General features: G+C 33.1%; 2 protein-coding genes across 6 annotated transcripts; both read left to right on the plus strand.

The window, feature by feature from the left end:
* Positions 1 to 13,691: 13,691 nt before the first annotated feature.
* On the plus strand, positions 13,692 to 15,405 carry LOC135842237 (uncharacterized). Its single transcript, XM_065359592.1, has 3 exons — positions 13,692 to 13,997; positions 14,077 to 14,313; positions 14,467 to 15,405. The coding sequence occupies exons 1-3, from the start codon at positions 13,710 to 13,712 to the stop codon at positions 14,902 to 14,904; spliced, it is 963 nt and encodes a 320-aa protein (XP_065215664.1). The 5' UTR covers positions 13,692 to 13,709; the 3' UTR covers positions 14,905 to 15,405.
* Positions 15,406 to 15,819: 414 nt separating this feature from the next.
* Positions 15,820 to 20,778, plus strand: LOC135831751 (uncharacterized). 5 transcript variants are annotated; one of them, XM_065344461.1, is made up of 9 exons: positions 15,822 to 16,242; positions 16,390 to 16,622; positions 16,698 to 16,757; positions 17,406 to 17,510; positions 17,586 to 17,729; positions 17,856 to 18,062; positions 18,201 to 19,733; positions 19,813 to 20,037; positions 20,220 to 20,778. In XM_065344461.1, the coding sequence occupies exons 1-7, from the start codon at positions 16,131 to 16,133 to the stop codon at positions 18,723 to 18,725; spliced, it is 1,386 nt and encodes a 461-aa protein (XP_065200533.1). In that variant the 5' UTR covers positions 15,822 to 16,130; the 3' UTR covers positions 18,726 to 19,733; positions 19,813 to 20,037; positions 20,220 to 20,778. The 5 variants fall into 5 exon arrangements, with proteins under 5 accessions (XP_065200538.1, XP_065200533.1, XP_065200534.1 ...); XM_065344462.1 differs by having other exon boundaries at positions 15,823 to 16,242; positions 17,850 to 17,987; XM_065344460.1 differs by having other exon boundaries at positions 15,825 to 16,242; positions 17,850 to 18,062.
* Positions 20,779 to 21,248: the final 470 nt, after the last annotated feature.

Raw genomic sequence — 21,248 nt, forward strand, 5'->3', positions numbered from 1 at the left:
CTGAAGTTTTTATGCAAAACTACCTCCAAGATTTTGAGTAATATGGCCATATATGTAATACCCAAAATTAAATATTTTCCATCTGTTTAGGGGATGATTTGAAAATTTTTAAACTTCTGTACAAAATTGTCACCAGGTATGTTTTTTTTTTCAAAAAAGGTCACAAATTTGTTTTGGGGGGGGAGTGGAAGGGGAAGGGGTGTAAAGAAGGAAAAAAAGTTGAAACATTCTTGAAAAAAAAATGAGAAGGAAGCCATAGCTGCAGTTTTTAAAAATGTAGTTGTACACCTCAAGATATTTTTAGTTTTACTTTTATAGATTTCATTGTTTTTATTGTTGCCATAAAACCACTTTTTTGGTGCTCATAAGTCTGTTTAATATGTTCAAAAAAATTGAAAACTTATGAAAATGTCTTTTTCTTCGTTTTTCACAATTTTATTTTTAGACTTTCAAAGTCAATATTTTCAACAAAAAAAAATGAAATTTTGAGCAACGTATGTGCGTTTTTTCATTTATTTTTTCGCCTACACTTATAAGTATATCTAGTGAGCTCCGCTGTTTCTTGGAATATCAGGTGCTCACTTTGGACCCGAGATAAGTTCATTTTTTCTGAACACTACACAACTGTTCCATCTTGAAACTCGTAGATAATTACATAATATTACCTACACGCTTAAATGTTGCTGAAAAAACACGTGGGATATCTCGTACGATGGGAGATTATTAAAAAAGACCAGGAGCAGAGTAAGAAATCGTAAAAATCTCTACCGATACGAAATGAAGAAATTTTCCAAAACAGTTGCGCCGAATTGTCGTCGTATTGGCCATAATAACAGATCATCAAACTCCAGCTGACAAAAGATTGAAAAAATATCACAGCGAGCGTTCGCCAAATGTTCACCAATTTAATGGATGAAATATGTACGTACGTCTACAAGTGCAGAGCTCGAGCAACGGGAATACGTCGAAAATAGACCTACCAAATTAACAACTTTGATGCTTGAAAACTGGCTGTGAAAATATGTAAAAAATTCTGTATGAAAAGCGATCTCATGTTTGAAATTTTCTTCAAAAGTACTTTAATTTGAACCAATTGAAAGGCGAGCAAAAGTTATTTCTTTAATAAATAGTAATGAAGCCTTTTGCCGGCGCATTTTCCGAGCGAGTGGATGGAAAATCGGAATTAGAAAATTATACGCCATTTGTAAAATCCTGGTTTCGTTTCGGCTTTGTAAGTATACAAGGAAAGCAATAAGCGAGTTTGTACAACCACCGAAACACATTCTTTTTAAAAGAGCCCTTTGTAAGGTTCACATCAGAAAAAGCTAACCGTTTTCCATCCTCGCACGCCATCAAATTATTCCGTTCGTCTTTTTGTAGATACGTATACATTACACGAATTGACCGATTCGTTTGTGAAAGAAAGGGGCCTCGTACGATAAAATATGGTCAAACAAAAGAATCAACCGAATATAATTTTTTTTATCATGTTTTACCCTCGTATACACTTGTACCAAGTTATTTTAATGTATGAATGTTGAAACTACTCGAAAGCTATACTCGCATTTTATTTATGTTCGTTAATTAACTAAATAGCCTACGAACTGGCAACTCGACATGATGAAAATTTTCTATCTTATTTACTTCAATTCATCGCTCGTCGTCATTTTTAATGATAGATGCAATTAAATAGGTAGGTACCCAGTACCTACTCGTACGATAGAACATTCTCCGGTGAAATTATCCAATACACGTTGGTGTATAAACAATACTTACTTACGTTCGTATGTTCCTCTTGATACTCATCTTTATAAATAACCCAGACGAAAACGAGGACAGCTAAGACGATTTAACAAAAGATTTGCCATTTTACAAGACGTAATTTTCAAAGTTGCTTTTGCTACATGAAGGATTACTGATGGCGGAGTTCTAGGGTTAATAAATTTAAGTTATACCATGCTTTTGATATCATTGTGGCGCATTTTAAAGATTCTCCCTCGTTGTGTATCTTTGTTTTGCTATTGCGACGTTGTATTATGTATCTCTTATTTGTCATTAATCTCACGCAGAAATAATGAAGGTTGTCAGTTTCAAAGGACAGTATGATGCTTGTCTGCCCGGTTTAAATGCTAAAACAAAGAAACGCCTGTTCTCTGCGCCTTCGCCAGCGACTTCCGCGATCGCGGCGTTTTGTTCTCGAACGTACTATTTGCGATTATATATTATGCATTGTTGATGCGATAAAAGCGTCGAGTTTTTGCATGTTGTCAGCTTCGTTGTAGTATGTACATTCGGATGATTTACTTTGCCAAAGTCATTAGTCGTCTTGCAGTTATTAATCGCTCAATTAGCCAAGGTGATTTAATCCTGTGTCAGAACCTTAATTCGGTTATGAATTGAAAGTAAACTTAATGAAACAAAAATCAATTCACTAGCTTCTTATAATTTGTGCTCATTTAATCTAATAATATCTCAGGCTGTAATGAAGAAATTAAATTCAAGTCAAAATCATATAGTTATTTATCCTGACTTGACTTTTAATTATGATAGGCTCGTAAGTAATAAAGTTTAATAAAGTTTTTTTTTCTCTTCAAATTGACCGGAAGACAGTTTAACAATTTACATTTTTCATTTCTCCTACATGAGGATCCCTAAATTGAGCAGCAGACAGTTCACCAGAGTGAGCCATAAAGTGACAATGAAACCTTACAAAATACTGTTCATAATACTGTTGAGATCTGTGCGTTTTACCGTTACGAAACGTTTGCCGAAATAAAAAAAAGAAAATAAATAAAGATTAGAAATACTAACGTCTGCATCCCTACGTACATGAAGGGAACATACCTACCTAGTTTAATTTGTGTGCTAAAAGAGCGCGCAATAGGTAAGTAACAAATCCCTTCACCTTTTCACCGCACATTTACGTTCATCGTCTGACAGATGACCAACAATTGAGCAAATTATCTTGCCGTTTTATTCTCATACAGTTTTATCGTTGGAAGGGCTAGCTTTTGACCTAATTAATTCATGGCGTGGAAATAATGAATTAATCATAGCGGTCGAAATAAGGCGCGCTCGTATCTGCGTTAAAATTACTATTTTATTCTTATTAGTCCTTCGGGAGTCCCTTTGGTTGAAACCCGTGAAGACCGTAAATACCTCCTGTGATAATTAATTACCCAGCCAGGTCGACTTTTCGGTAAATTATTAACCTGGCAATTTTGTCATTACGATTTTTTTCTCTGTTTCTTTTTTTCTCATTCATTTTCGTTTTCTGTTTATTCCAAGCCGAATGAACGGCGAACTAATCGTTGTTGATTTTATTATATCTGCGGAATGAAGAGTTTCTACTTTCTACCTATAAATTTACAATTTTCAACATTTCTTTACGAACGTGCAGAGTGAGGGGATTGGAGAGGAAAAGGAAGCTACAATCTTTCAGTATTACCCACCACGTGACTATTTCAGAGTGGAAGAAGTAGAATTCAAGTCGCCAATGAAACACTTACTTACAGAACCGAGCCTTTACGTTTATACCTTCGCAAAAAGTTTTGTTGCTTAAGGCCTTAAGCTTAACCTCCATCCATAAGGCAGAGAAAAATGTAGCCATGTTCAATTAAGAGACTGTACTTGAGCAATTCTGTAATCAACTTAAGTATTAGAAATAAAATTTGAAAATATAAATTTGTTCCACTTTAAGTAAAACTAGCGAGTATTATTCATTATAAAATGTATTTGATAAATCTGCTCAAAAGTTATGCATAATTTCCTTATCTGATTATTTTCTGGTCATATTCTTGCGAAATACATACGTAACTTACGATATTGAAAATTAGCTCGAAATTTCAACTAGCATCAAAATAATTTATAATATATGCCTACCAATAGAATATTACGAAATTTGATTACTTAATAATAAGGATAAATTTTATAATTATTTCAATCAAATCTAATTGATTTCTATTTTCAGAATAATTATCTATGTACATAAAGACGAGCGGAAGAGACGTAAGCTTCTGTGTAATTTCGTTGACTTGAATCGAGAATTCTTCAAAAATGTGTAAACCAGCTTATTTTATCTTATGGCTTACATTGTGTCATTTCCATTTTCATAATCACATAACAAACGCACAACCTGACAAAAATTATCAAGGTACGTATGAAGTTGATAAATCGGTTCCCCTAATATCACCAACGTATGAGAATCAGGCTCAGGATTCATCCTTATTCGCCTACACTCACGTTGTGATTAATTCCTGAAACTATAGCACCTATCTACGACAATTTCTAAAAAATTTCCTGATCAAGCACGTCGGATGGTTTTTTTCTACGACGTTGCCACGATAAAATTCTAACCGAGGGCTCGACCAGGGTATACCTAACCTACTCATATACCACAAGTACTGTATGTTTTCATATTGTTGCAGCTGTTCTTTTTGATCTAACCGGACAAGAAAGTGGTTCAGCCTGTCCAGCTTCCACCGAAAAACAGAAGAAATTCAACGATGAAGTTTCAATCACTGGTAGAAGTCTATTTTTGCAAATTGTTTATAAACGTGATGAAGCGAAAGGAAATATCTCATTAGATATTTGTGAAAAGCCTCCCCAACCAGCTATGGTTTATGATTCAAAAAAGGGTACCTATGAGATTGGTTATGAGGTGGGTTTAATAATGGAAGGAAGGTATAGGTACCTACATATTACTTAATCAAAATCATTGAGTATTAAATGAGCAAAATTTTGTTTCAGTTTTATTATGAAGAAGGTAAGATTCAACTTGAAGATGACAAATATCACTATTACAATTCGGTAAGCATGAAATGTACTCATTCTTTGCCATTGAGATCAATCATTTAGATTAAATTGAAATAACCCAACTTATCTATAGCTAAAATAGGAACAGAAGGAACAGTGGTTAAATTTTTTGAGTATTATGTGTATGATGATCTGATCGGGTCAGATTTAATTAATCCAGCGAATATCCGGATCTGATCAAGTCTGACATCGTTAGATATAGTCAGGTCTCCACTAGTGGATCTGATCCGGTGGACATCAATCTAATCTAATCTAATCTAATAAAATTGAATCCTTAGGATGTCTGTATCTGATTCTAATTAAATCTAATCATTTTTCACACGAGGAAGAGGACAAACATATTTTGAAATTTTCATGATCTTCAAAAGGAGTAGAATCCATAAAATTCACGTACCTATTCACCAATTTTTAATGAGCTTCAGGAAAAATCTTTGACGGAGCTGCGTTTCAAAGTGAAATATCTACACCATTTTAATCATTCTTGAGAAAATGAAGAACCACGCGAAACTTGCCGATTATGAAAGAATTTTTCGGCACAACGTTTTGATTTTTCATTCAATATTGGAGAGAAGTGCTAAAATTTTAAAGGATCATGGAAGCTCGTTACTCAAAAAGTTTTCAACTGTCGTTTCTCCAAACATCAATTGATTGAGAAAATTGTTTTTCAATCCATGATTTACAATGTTTAAATCTATGTTAATTGCACAGGTGAACATTAATAATTACTCAAAATCTTCAACCGAATTCGTTTCCCCTTGCCAAGATGGTATGAATAATACCAAGTTTGTTTTCGTTGATGGATCTTCAACGTTGGTATGTATTCATATTTCCTACTAACAATAACTGAATTTCGCATGCCTACCTATTTGTATTTTGACTATTTGAACTCTTTTTTCTTATTTTTTCTTTTTTAGATGTTCCATTGGATATCAGAGCTATCAATTAACTCAACGGGAAATAACAAACAAATCGAATGGGGGAAAGATATTGGTGCTGTAGAAAACAATATATTATCCGAATGTCAAGATTACCGATTAGACGAATGGGATGAGACAAATGTAGGCTCAAACTCATTCTCACTCACAAGTAGTTGATACTTAGATGAATGAGACTTATTCTTGAACAAAAATTTCTTGTTATGAAATGTATTAACGGTACGTTATGGGTAGGTACAGGTATCTCTGGAAATGAAAACTGGCGAAAAACAATCAAATCATGTTCTGAAAAAATCACAAATAATTCCACTTTGGTATTTTGACACACATTCGAGTAGGCTTGCGTCTTGTACACACATGAATGTTATTCTGGTATGGAAAAATATTGCCGATAAACATCTGAAAAAAGTTGATCTTTTCATTGCTGCAGCGTTAGGTGTCCTAGAAAAAGTAAGTTATTTCTGATGCTATCTACATACATTATTATGCACACGTGAGAATCTCAATTTCATAATATGACTTTGACGATTTAATTTTTCTTCAGGAGTACAGTAGAGAAGATCAAAAAGTTACCTTTGGTGTAAGTGGCGAGTTTGACTTATTCAACTACACATTGGACACTGAACATCAGAAAATTCATATTCCAAAAATAATATACCGGCTGGTCCGAGGATCGTTTTATTATGATACGTATGCTGCAGTGATTATAATACACAATGAAGTGAATCACATACTCGATAAAGAAAGGCTATGCTATAGCAATATGACGCTTTCGGGCTAGGATGTGATTAAAAATGATGACCCTAAATTTGGATTAACCTACGTGTGCCCATTGACAGAAGAACTTGGCAATAAATTGGGTATTGATGCATATTTATCGTCACCTATACAACTGGACGAAATTCCCTACTCCCCACACCCCTCTTGGGAATATACCTACCCCATAGAAGATAATGATGTTACAAGTGAAATAAATCACGAGTTTGAAAGTTTATGGCAGCGTATTGGAATTGAAAACCATCACAACCAAACATCTTCCACCAATTGTACCACCAATTGAAAAATTGTGAAACATTCAAACTGAAACTGAATCAAAGTAACTCACAACTTCAAAAAAAAAAAAAAAACCGTAATTATAACAGTTTTTCGTTAAAAAGTTACGATTCATAATAATTGCGTAGATGGGTTTTTTAAAAAAGGGAAATACGAGTACCTATCACAAGAACCTACTGTAAATTGTATATATAAAATAGAAACATTTACCATATAACATGAACCAAAACCATGAATGACGAATCCCAATAAAAAACTTTAGAATAAAATCACACACCTACATTTAAGTTAGATAATGTAAACTTTATAAAACTTAAAATTGAATTTAAGAAAAGTTATCTAATGAATTCGTAGGCTAATATAACGGAATAAGTAATTTTAGAATTGAATTTTTGCAAGGTTTCTAAAATGCAATCAATATGATGATAGAAAAAAGATTCGGTATCACGTTCATTCATAAATTGTTATTAATAGGTAGTTGGTAGGTAGATACCTATTTAGCTTTTCATCTTAAAAGTTCTGTTTGGAAATATAAACCTCTTTCGCTTTGAGTAATACTATTGAGGATCATTATGCGGCGTATTTGATGAATATGCTCAAGTTATACATAATGTCTCTCTATCTATTAATTAATTTTTCAGGAACCTAAGATTGAACGATCATATTATTGCTAAATAAGTTATTCTTATCTATGGTATTGAAAATTTGCCAAAAATTTCAACACTCATTGAAGTTATTTGTACATATAAGTATTATAGGATGCGCATTAAATATTAGTAATATGTACATACTAGAAGACAAGTGGAAGAGTCGTCAACTTCAATTTGTATAATTTCGTTGGCTTTGTTCGAAAATTTTTCAAAAATGTACACACCAGCATATTTTATATTATGGTTTACATTGTCCGATTTCTATACGCGCAATCATATAACAAAGGCACAACAGATATCCATTAACTCAATAGGATGCAACAAGCAAATCCAATGGGATGGGAACATTGGCGTTTTTTATAGAGAAAATATTCGATCCGAATGTCAAGATTACGGATTGGAAAATCAGGATATCAACGTACAATTTCATTCTCACTTGAACGTAAGTTACGTAATTAATGTACCTATTTATGTAAGTTAGATATGAGCGAGACTTTATTTTTTGTAAAAATTTCCTGTCTTAAAATGCTATAGAATGAAATTTTATGCAGCTATCAGAGGCAAGGGCCAGCGACGAATGTTGTAATGAATTGATGAATGGAACGGAACAATCACACGGGGTTTTGAGAAAAGCACAAATAATTCCACTATGGTGTTTTGTCTCGGATTCGGATAAGCGTGATTCTTGTATGGGCACGAATGTCATATTGGTTTGGAAAAGTATTGCCGATGAACAATTGAAAAAAGTTGATCTTTTCATTGCTGCAGTGATTAGTTGTCTGGACGATGTAAGTTACCTACCCACTTCTGACGTTACCTATACATGAATGCATATTCCGTGAAATCCATGACATAATCTACATATTATATACGAGTGTGGAGTATGTAGCTATTTGTCCATGAACAAAAAACGAATAACAAAACAAAACAAAACATGGAAGGCGAGATACCTAATAATATTTAGGTGAATAAATCTGTCATTATCTGATTATTTGATTGTTTTTTAGTATCACCGAACGAGTCAGTGTGTTACCTTTGGAGTGCATGACGAATATGCGTTATTCAACTACACATTGGATGCTAAATATCAGCAAATTTCAATCCCAAAAATAATATATCGTGTGATCAGAGGATCGTGGAATAATGATAAATATATGATGCTGTCATTATAATTCACAATGAACCAGTCAGTGTGTCAGACAGTGATAAGTTATGCCATAACATTGAGATGGGTTCGGGCTGGGATATGATCACAAGTAATGATCCAAAAAGTGGATTAACATATGTGTGCGATCTAACATCAGAACTTGCCAATAAATTAGGTATTGACAGAGATCTTGGGGCAGATACTTTACACCTGAATGCAATTCCTTACTCTGACCATCCTGGATGGGCAAACTGGTACACCTATCAAATACAAGATCGTGATATTACATCGGATGTGGATTACATGTTCAAAAGGTTGTGTGAAGATATTGGAATTGAAAACCACAACCAAACACCTTCCGCTGAAATTCCATCATTTGAAAAGTTTTGAAACGTGGGTTTTCAGTGAATTTTAAAAGGAAGAAAGCAAGCGGTGCACAGCGAGCGATAAAAATACAAAATGAAATTAAAACAGGTCGATTGTGTGATAGAAAAGAAATAACAATTTTGATGTGAAAAGCCCTTCAAATTAGAATAGTTTTTCTTCACTAAGTATAGAGTTACAACCCCAACACCTACCTGCAAAAGTATTTTTAAAGAAATACTAGAACAACAAGAACCACCTGTAAATTTTGCATGAAATAGAAACAATTATTATTTAGTTATTTGATGAAAGAGTAACTCATCGTACGTATTCAATTCTGCCTTAACAATAATAATTGGCAGAAAAAATACTAGCTGAATTTTCTGGCAATTAATTCTCCGGATACCATTACGCCTATTGATGGATTCCAATCAATAGGTATTAGGTAGGTACCTATCTATCTAGGTCTATAACCAAGTGGTTTTTCGTCTTGGATCCACTTCCAAACAAATATTGGGAATGAATACATAGGTAGGTATACTCACTATATGAATTCTATTCACTTCAAAAGTAAAAGTAAACGCGTTTGGCTCAGTCAATCTAGCTTTTGTTGTTCTTGTGTAGGTAGGTACTCATTTGATAAAACTAGTTCAAGCTATGTATGGTTTACTTAATTTCTTTAAGTAGCAGAAATTATTTCCGCATGTATCTCAAATGACGTAAATACAGCGGCGATACTCTTACAAAACATCCATACTTATACCTACCTACCTAACAGCATAATATTGAAAATTTGCTCAAAATTTTAATTAGAGGGAGAAACGATTCGCGGTGAACTATATTGAATGCTATGAAACTTGCCCAGTGATAGGGATACTTTTTTTTATATTGATTAAATCTAATTCAATCTAATTTTCAAAATTATTATCTACGTTAATGAGGATAATGCTACGAAACATAAATGTAGATGTTTAGGGCTACAAACTTCAATGCGTGATTTAATCAACTTCAATGGAAAATGTTTTGAAAATGCGTTCATATTCGACATACTTAAATACCTATACTAATTAAATGTTACGAAACTTCATCATAAATTGGCCCATAGATATTTAATTTTCTTAATTTCAATTGAATTTTGTTCATTTTAATTTTTGAAATAATTATCCTCGTGAAGATTTTGTTAAAGAAGAGATGTTGAATGGAGAAGATGTCAACTTCAATGTGTATACCTACTTAATTTTGTGATCTCTTATTAAAAATTTTTCAAAAATGTATTCATTAGCATCTTCCATATTATGTTTAACGTTGTACTGTTTCCATATTCACATAACGAAGGCACAACCAGAAAGTAATCTGTATCACAACAAAAAATATCAAGGTTTGTATATGTAGGTACTGGAATTTGAAAATGAAACATTACTTCAATGCCAACGTAACAGCATGATTAGTTTGCTTATTTACCTAATTTTTCAAGAGAAGTATTCGTCAATTTATGCTAGGAACCTAGATTTATTTTCTTTTTCTTTTTTCCAGCTGTTCTTTTCGATGTAACTAGAAATGAAAGCGGTTCAGGATGTCCCGCTACCACTCCACGAGAGAAAAAATTTAACGACGAAGTTTCAATCACTGGTAGAAGTCTATTTTTGCAAATTGTTTATAGACATGACGAAACGAAAGGAAAATATCTCATTAGATATTTGTGAAAACCCTCCCCAACCAGCTATGGTTTACGATTCAGAACAGGGTACCTATGAGATTGGTTATGAGGTTGGTTTAACAAGGGAAGGGTAGGTACAGGTACTTACCGATATAAATCATTGTGTATTGAGCGAGCAAAATTTTGTTTCAGTTTTATTATGAAGAAGGTAAGATTCAACTTGAAGATGACAAATATCACTGTTACAATTCAGTAAGCATTAAATATTATAGTCATTCTTTTCATTGAGAATTGAGATCAATGATAATTTACCTAAAATAGAAACATAAGGAACAGCGGCTGAAACTTTTGAATATTATGTGTGAGATCTGATCGGGTCAGATCTAATTTATCCGGTGAATGTCCGGATCTGATCAGGTCTGGACATCAATCTAATCCAATCAAATTGAATCCTTGGGAGGATGTCAGGATCTGATCAGAATTAAATCCAATCATTTTTCATTGGAGAGGAAGACAGATTTTTTGAAATTTTCATGATCTTCAAATGGGGTAAAATCCGTGGAATTCACGTATGTACTTATCCTTCAGCTCTCCTTGATCCAATCTTGCAGGGAAAAAAACTATAAGCTGCGTTTCACAGTTAAATATTCTACATAATTCTAATCAATCTTAAGAAAATGGAAAACCACGTGAAACTTGCAGATTATGAATATGAAAGAATTCTTTGGCACCATGCTTTGTTTTTCATTCAATATTGAACAGAAGTGCTAAAGTTTGAAAGGATCACGGAACCACGTCGTTACTCAAAAAATTTTCAACTGCTGCTTTCTCCAAACATCAATTGATTGAGGAAATTCTTTTTTAATACCTGATTTACATTGTTTAAATCTACGTTCATTGCACAGGTAAACATTAATAATTACTCAAAATCTTCAACCGAACTCGTTTGCCGTTGCCAAGATGGTAAAAATAATACCAAGTTTGTTTTCGTCGATGGATCTACAACGTTGGTTTGTATTCCACTACTAATTGAATTTCGCAAACTCATTTTGACAATTTGATTGCTTTTTTTACATTTCTAATTTTTTTTAGATGTTTTATTGGATATCAGAGTTATCAATTAATTCAATGGGATATAACAAACAAATCGAATGGGAGACAGATATTGATACTGTAGAAAACAATATGTTATTCAAATGCCAAGATTACCAATTAGACGAATGGGATGAGACAAACGTAGGTACAAATTCATTATCACTCACAAGTAGATGATACTTAGATGAGTGAGACTTATTCTTGAACCAAAATTCCTTGTTATGAAATGTAATGGTACGTTATGATGGGTAGGTACAGATATCTGTGACAATGAAGACTGGCGAAGAACGATCACATGAAGTTCTGAAAAAATCACAAATAATTCCATTGTGGTATTTTGACACATATTCGAGTAGGCTTGCTTCTTGTTCGCACATGAATGTTATTCTGGTATGGAAAAATATTTTCGATCATCTGAAGAAAGTTGATCTTTTCATTGCTGCAGCGATGAGAGTCCTGGAAAAAGTAAGTTTTTTTTCATGTTAACTATTTATTTTATTACCTATGTACACGGTATACGTGGTCATCTAAGTATTTGTAAAAAACGCATGAAAGATGCGGTAGATAATATTCGAATGCCATTTGACGATTCAATTTTTCTGCAGGAGTACTTTCGGTACAGTCAGTTTGTTATCTTTGGTGTAAGTGGCGAGTATGAACTATTTAACTACACATTGGATGCAGAACACCAGAAAATTCCTATTCCAAAAATAATATACCGACTGGTCCGAGGATGGTTTAATGACGATTCGTATACTGCTGTGATTATAATACACAATGAAGTGGATCACATACTCGATAAAGATAGGCTATGCAATAGCAATACGACGCTTTCAGGCTGGGATATGATTGAAAATGATGACCCTAAATTTGGATTAACCTACGTGTGCCCATTGACAAAAGAACTTAGCAGTAAATTAGGTATTGGTGAATATTTAACATCACCTATACAACTGGATGCAATTCCCTTCTCCCTGTTTCCAGAATGGGAATATACCTGGCCCATAGAAGATCACGATGCTGTATGGGAAATAAATCGCGAGTTTGAAGGTTTATGGCAGCGTATTGGAATTGAAAACCATCACAACCAAACATCTTCCACCAATTGTATCACCAATTGAAAAATTGTGAAACATGGTTTTTGGTGAATTTTAAACGTAAACTGAATCAAAGTAACTCACAACTTCAAACATTTTGAAAATAAATTCCAAAAAAATAGTTGGTATGTAATGGATCTCTATTATGATGCGAAAAAAACAAAGTTACAAACATAATAATTGTGTAGGTAGTTTTTTAAAAAGGGAAATACAAGTACTTATCACAAGAACCTACTGTAAATTTTATACAAAATAGAGACATATACCATACCATATACTTGAAATGAACCAAAACCATGAATGACGAATCCCAATAAAAAACTTTAGATTAAAATCACACACCTACATTTAAGTTTGATAAAGTAAACTTATAAAACTTGAAATTAAATTTAAGAAAAGTTATCCAATGAATTTGTAGGCCAATATATTGGAATATGTAATTCTAGAATTGAATTTTTTCAAGTTTCATAAAATGCAATCTATATGATGATAGAAAAAAGATTCGGTATCACGTTCATTGTTAAGTTGTTATTAAATAGGTATTTGTAGGTGGTAGGTACCTATTTGGCTTTTCATCTTAAAAATTCTGTTTGGAAATACATATAAACTTCTTTCACTTTGAGTGAAACTATTGAGGATCATTATATGGGTACAGTGTATTTGATGAATCGGCTCAAGTTATGCATAATTCCTCTATCTATTAATTAATTTTTCAGGAACTTAAGATTAAAAGGTCATGTTCTTGCGAAATATTCATATCTATGGTATTGAAAATTTGCTAAAAATTTCAACATCCATTGAAATTATTTGTACTGACATACTTACGAAACTTGATTATAAATGATTTTTTTTTTCAATCAAATCGATATGATACTTAAACGTACATGAGGACTTCTAATGATACCTAGTACTATGAAGACAAGAGGAAGAGTCGTCATCTTCAATATATATGTAATTTCATTGACTTGGTTTGAAAATTTTTCAAAAATGCACACGTTAGCATTTTTGATATTATGGTTTACGTTACAACCCATATCCATTAACACGGTGGAATACAACGAACAATTCCGATGGAATGGGTACCCGAACATTGGCGTTGTTAGAGGAAATATTCGATCCGACGAATGTCAAGATTACGGATTGGACAATCAGGATATCAACATACAATTTCATTCTCACTTGAACGTAAGTAATGTACGAACGAGACATTATCATTTGTAAAAATTTCCTATCCTAAAATGCTATGGAATGAAATTTTATACAGATATCAGAGGCAAGGGCCAGCGACGAATGTTGTAAGGATAAGAAGAATGAAACGGAACAATCACACGGAGTTTTGAGAAAAGCACAAATAATTCCACTATGGTATTTTGACTCGGATTCGGATAAGCGTGATTCTTGTATGGGCACGAATGTCATATTGGTTTGGAAAAGTATTGCCGATGAACAACTGAGAAATGTTGATAGTTTCATTGCTTCAGTGATTAGTTGTCTGGAAGATGTAAGTTACTTCTGATATTACCTACATGAATGCATATCCCGCAAAACTATGACGTAATTTATGTAGGTACCTACCTATTTATCAAAAACAAAAAAACGGGAGATAATGATTTTTAGTTAAACGCAAATGCGCCATTATTCAATTGTTTTTCAGTATGACCGAACAGATCAGTCTGTTACCTTTGGAGTGCATGACGAATATGAACTAGTCAACCACACATTAAATGCTGAATATCAGCAAATTCCAATCCCAAAAATAATATATCGGGTGGTCCGAGGATCGTGGCTTTCTAGTACGTATGCTGCTGTCATTATAATTCACAATGAACCAGCCTATGTGCCAGACAGTGATAAGTTATGTGACGATGATGAGATGCTGTCGGGCTGGTATAAGATCACAAACGATGATCCAGAAAGCGGATTAACATATGTATGCCAGCTAACAGGAGAACTTGACAGTATATTAAGTATTGGTGAAAGTTGGTCATCGCCATTACAACTGGATGCAATTCCTTACTCTGAGCATCCTGAATGGGATTACACCTATCCCATAGAAGACCATGATATTACTGATCAGCTTTATATAATTTAAAAGGGATTTAAATACAAAATGAGATTTAAACAGCATGATTGAAAAAAAAAACAACAATTTTTTGCAAAAAGCCCACCAAATTAGAACAGTTTTTCTTCACTGAGTATAGAGTTACAACCTCAATAATTACCTACCTATACGTAAGTCTTTTTCGAGAAATACTAGAATAACGAGAACCATCTCGTACGTATTTTTATTGCATGAAATAGAAACATCTGAAACAATTATCATTCCATGATTCCACATGATTCAAATCCATAAATGCATAATTTCATTGAATTTTGAGGTCAGAATTACGTTTTAGTTTAAGTACATGAATTCCTTATGATTTTATGTATGTAGGTACCTACCTACCTACTCTTATTTTTAAAAAGTTATTTGATAAAAGAGTAAATAACATCGTGTGTACCTAATTCTGTCATAGTATAATTGTTGTATAATCACGTGGTTTGGTTTTTCATTTTAGATCCAATTCCAAAGGAATAAATTGTATAAATAAATAGATACCTAAGTATAGATATACGAAAAAAGTAAACGCTTTTGGCTCAATGAAGCGAGCTTTTGTTGTTCTTGTGTAGGTATTTGATAAAACTAGTTCAAGCTATGTATGCTTTACCTACTTAATTTCTTCAAGTACTTGGCAGAAATTATTTCCGCATGTATGTGCCTATCTCAAATTACGTAAATACAGCGATGATACTCTTACAAAACATTCATACTTAGGTAGCTACCTAATAACATAATTGAAAATTTGCTCAAAATTTCAATTAGGGGGAGAAATGATTCGCGGTGAACTAATTGAATGTTATGAAACTTGCTCAATGATAGAGATACTTTTTGAAATATTGATAAAATCTAATTCAATTTAATTTTCAAAATGATTACTTACGTTAATGATGGTAATGCTACGAAACTTTAATCTAAATGTTTAGTCATACATTCAAACTTCAATGTGTGATTCAATCAGCTTCAATGAACTACCTACTAATTAAATGTTACAAAACTTCATCATAAATTGGCTCGTAAATATTTCATTTTTTCAATTTAAATTAAATTTTGTTCATTTTAATTTTTTAAATATTTGCCTAACTATCCTCATCCTCATGAAGATTTTGTTAAAGAAGATGATAAGTAGGAGCTAGGTACAATGAAGTTGAATGGAGAAGTTGTAAAATTCCATGTGTATAAGTAATTTTGTGAACTCTTATTGAAAATTTTTTCCAAAGATGTATTCATTGGCATCTTACATATTATTATGTGTAACATTGTGCTGTTTCCATATTCACATAACGAAGGCTCAACCAGAAAGTAATTTGTGTGACAACAAAAAATATCAAGGTTTGTAAAAAAATACATTGCTTCAATGCCAACATATCGGCATTATTCTTTGTTTATCTACCTAATTTTTCAAGATAGGTAAGTACATATTTATCAATTTATGCTAAAAATCTGTTTTCCTGGTTTTTTTTTGTTTTTTTTTTTAAGCTGTTCTTTTTGATCTAACTAGAAATGAAAGCGGTTCAGCATGCCCAGCTACCACCGAACGAGAGAAAAAATTTAACAACGAAGTTTCAATCACTGGTAGAAGTCTTTTTTTGCAAATTGTTTACAGACGTAACGAAGCGAAAGAAAATATCTCATTAGATATTTGTGAAAAACCTCCCCAACCAGCTATGGTTTATGATTCAAAACAGGGTACCTATGAGATTGGTTATGAGGTTGGTTTAATAAGAGAATGAAGTTGTACTTACCTACAAATCATTGCGTATTGAGCGAGTGAAATTTTGTTTCAGTTCTATTATGAAGAAAATAAGATTCAACTGGAAGATGATAAATATCACTGTTATAATTCAGTGAGCATTAAATATTACACTTAGTAATTCTTTCCATTGAGATCAATGATCGTACCTAAAATAGGAACATATGGAACATTGGTTGAAACTTTTGAATACGAGTATTATGTGGTGATCTCATCGGGTCAGATCTAATTTGTCCGGTGAATGTTCGGATCTGATCGGGTCTGGACATCAATCTTATACAATCAAATTGAATCTTTGGGAGGATATGTCAGAATTAAATCCAATCATTTTTCATTGGAGAAGAAGACAGAGATTTTTGAAATTTTCATGATCTTCAAAAGGGGTAAAATCCATGAAATTCACGTACCTGTCCTTCAGCTCTCCTTGATCCAAAATCTTGCAGGGAAAAAAACTTTAAGCTATGTTTCAAAGTTAAATATGTACCTGCATAATTTTAATCAATCTTAAGAAAATGAAGAACCACGCGAAACTTGCAGATTATAAAAGAATTCTTTGGCGCAATGCTTTGTTTTTTCATTCAATGTTGAACAGAAGTGCTAAAGTTTAAAGGATCTCAAAAGCGAGTACCGCGTAACTCAAAAATTTTTCAACTGCTGCTTCTCCAAACTTCAATTATATTGGGAAAATAGTTTAAGTATTTATGCAGCATTTACATAGTTTAAATCTACGTTCGTTGCACAGGTAAACATTAATAATTACTCAAAATCCTCAACCGATTTCGTTTCCCGTGGCCAAGATGGTAAAAATAATACTAAGTTCATTTTCGTCGATGGATCTACAACGTTGGTTTGTATTCCTATACTTACTACTTTTGGCTGAACTTCGCACGCTTATTTTGATTCTTTTAAAAAATTTTTCTAGGTGTTTCATTGGATATCAGAGTTATCAATTAATTCAACAGGATATAACAAACACATCAAATGGAAGAAAGATATTAGTGTTGTGAAAAACAATACATTATCCAAATGTCAAGATTATCAATTAGACGAATGGGGTGAGACAAACGTAGGTTCAACTACAAACTCATTATCACTCACAAGTAGATGATTGTACTTAGATGAGTGAGACTTATTCTTGAACCAAAATTCCTTGTTATGAAATGTAATGGTACGTTATGATGGGTAGGTACAGATATCTCTGGCAATGAAGACTGGCGAAGAACGATCACATGAAGTTCTGAAAAAATCACAAATAATTCCACTATGGTATTTTGACACATATTCGAGTAGGCTTGCTTCTTGTTCGCTCATGAATGTTATTCTGGTATGGAAAAATATTGTCGATCATCTGAAGAAAGTTGATCTTTTCATTGCTGCAGCAATTTGTGTTTTAGAAAAAGTATGGCATTTCTAATGTTATCTACCTACTTTATTATTTCCGTGGTCATCACTCATCACCTTTTTAAAAAACACAATATAAAGACTCAGTAATATCCAAATCAATATGTCATTTTTTGAGGATTCGATTTTTTTGCAGGAGTATAGTCGATTGGATCAGACTGTTACCTTTGGTGTTAGTGGCGAGTATGAACTATTCAACTACACATTGGACGCTAAACACCAGAAAATTCATATTGCAAAAATAATATACCGGCTGATCCAAGGATCGTTTTACGATGACACGTATACTGCTGCAATTATAATACACAATGAAGTGGGTCACATACTCGATAAAGATAGGCTATGCAATAGTAGTATGACGCTTTCGGGCTGGGATGCGATTAAAAATGATGACCCTAAAGTTGGATTAACCTACGTGTGCCCATTGACAGAAGAACTTAAAAACAAATTAAGTATTGGTGAATATTTTACATCACCTATACAACTGGATGCAATTCCCTACTCTGAAAATCCTTGGTGGGAAGATACCTATCCCATAAGAGATCATGATGTTAGAAGTGAAATAAACGGCGAGTTTGAATGTTTATGGCAGCGTGTCGGAATTGAAAATCATCACAACCAAGCTTCTTCCACCGATATACCTCCAATTGAAAAATTGTGAAACGTGGGGTTTTGGAGAATTTTAAACGGAAGCTATGTCAAAGTAACTCTCAACTTCAAACATTTTGAAAATAAATTCCAAAGAATGATCAAAACAGGCTGACTTAGTACCTAATACGAGTAGATCCCAGTTTTTCACCAGAAAGTTACGAACTTAATAATTATTACATGCTTAGTTAAGTGATGCGAACTTTATAAAATGTAAAATTTAATTTAAGAAAAGTTAGCTAATGAATTTGTTGGCCAATATCTTGGAATAGGTAAGTACATATACATAATTCCAGAATTGAATTTATTCATGATGATAGAAAAAAGATCAAGTGTCACGTTCATTGATGAATTGCAATTAATAGGTAGGTACCTATTTGGCTCTTCATCTTAAGAAATTCTGTTTGGAAATACATATAAACCTCTTTCGCTTTGAATAAAACTATTGAGGATCATTATGTACAGTGTAATTATTTGATAAATCTGCTCAAGTTATGCATATTTTTTCTATCTATTAATTTAATTCTTCAGGAACTTGAGGTTAAAAGATCATATTCTTGCGAAATAAGTTATTCGTATCTATGGCATTGAAAATTTGCTAAAAATTTCAACACTCATTGAAATTATTTGTATATTATAGAGATACTCATTAAATATTACGAAACTTGATTATAAATGATTTTTTTTCAATCAAATCTATATGATAAGCGTACATGAAGACTTCTTAGTTCTTAATGATACCTCTAGTGCTATAAATGGCAAGTGGAAGAGTCGTCAACTTCAATATATAATTTCATTGACTTGGTTTGAAAATTTTTCAAAAATGCACACGTCAGTATTTTTGATATTATAGTTTACATTACAACCCACATCCATTAACACAGTGGAATGCTACGAACAATTCGAATGGAATGGATACCCGGACATTGGCGTTGTTAGAGAAAATATTGGATACGACGAATATCAAGATTACGGATTGGACAATCAGGATATCAACATACAATTTCATTCTCACTTGAACGTAAGTAACATATGAGCGTGACATTACTTTTTGTAAAAATTTCATGTCCCAAAATGCTATGGAATGAAATTTTATACAGGTACCAGAGGCAAGAGCCAGCGACGAGTTGAAGAATGGAACGGAACAATCATACGGAGTTTTGAGAAAAGCACAAATAATTCCAGTATGGTATTTTGACTCGGATTCTGAAAAGCGTGATTCTTGTACGGGCACGAATGTCATATTGGTTTGGAGAAGTATTGTCGATGGACAACTGAAAAATGTTGATAGTTTCATTACATCAGTGATTAGTTGTCTGAAAAATGTAAGTTACCTACCTAGGTACTTCTGATAAGTATTACCTACACGAATGCATATCTTGCGAAATCCATGACGTAATCTATGAGGTACCTACCTACTTATCAAAAACAAAAACATGGAAGGTGAGATAATGATGTTCAGTCAAACGCAAATGCGCCATTATCTGATTATTCGATTGTTTTTCAGTATTATCACCGAACAGATCAGTCTGTTACCTTTGGAGCGCATGGCGAATATGAACCAGTCAACTACACATTAAATGCGGAATATCAGCAAATTCCAATCCCAAAAATAATATATCGGGTGGTCCTAGGATCGTACCTTTCTAGTACGTCTAAGTATGCTGCTGTCATTATAATTCACAATGAACCAGCCTATGTGCCAGACAGTGATAAGTTATGTGACAATGATGAGATGCTGTCGGGCTGGGATATAATCACAAGTGATGATCCAGAAATCGGATTAACATATGTATGCGAGCTAACAGGAGAACTTGACAGTAAATTAAATATTGGTGAAAGTGCATCGACATGCCCTTTACAACTGGATGCAATTCCTTACTCTGAGCATCCTGAATGGGATACTACCTATCCCATACAAGACCATGATATTACATCTCAGCTTCGAATATTTTGAAAGAATTTGTACAAAATGAGATCAAAACAGCCCGAAGTTGTATGATAGAAAAACAACAACAATTTTGATGCAAAAAGCCCACCAAATTAGAACAGTTTTTCTTCACTGAGTGTAGAGTTACAATCTCAATAATTACCTACCTACGTAGGTAAGTATTTTTCTAGAAATGCTAAAGAACAACAAGAACCATCTCGTACGTACCTATACTATATTTTGCATGAAATAGAAACAATTATCATTCCATGATTCAAATCCATGAATGACGAATTTCAATGAATTTTGAGGTCAGAATTACGTTTCAGCTTACATGAATTCCTTATGATTTTAAGTAGGTACCTGCCTACTTACTCTCATTTTTAAAAAGTTATTTGATAAAAGAGTAAATAACATCGTGTGTACCTAATTCTGTCATAGTACCTAATAATAATTGGTAAAAAAAAGACTGGCTAAATTTTCCGACAATGAATTCTCCGGATACCACAACGATTGTTGATACATTTCAATCAGTAGGTAGCTGTATAATCATCTGGTTTGGTTTTTCATCTTGGATCCAATTCCAAAGGAATAAATTGTGAATAA

Source organism: Planococcus citri, chromosome 1 (assembly GCF_950023065.1).
Source record: "Planococcus citri chromosome 1, ihPlaCitr1.1, whole genome shotgun sequence".
Classification (NCBI taxonomy): domain Eukaryota; kingdom Metazoa; phylum Arthropoda; class Insecta; order Hemiptera; family Pseudococcidae; genus Planococcus; species Planococcus citri.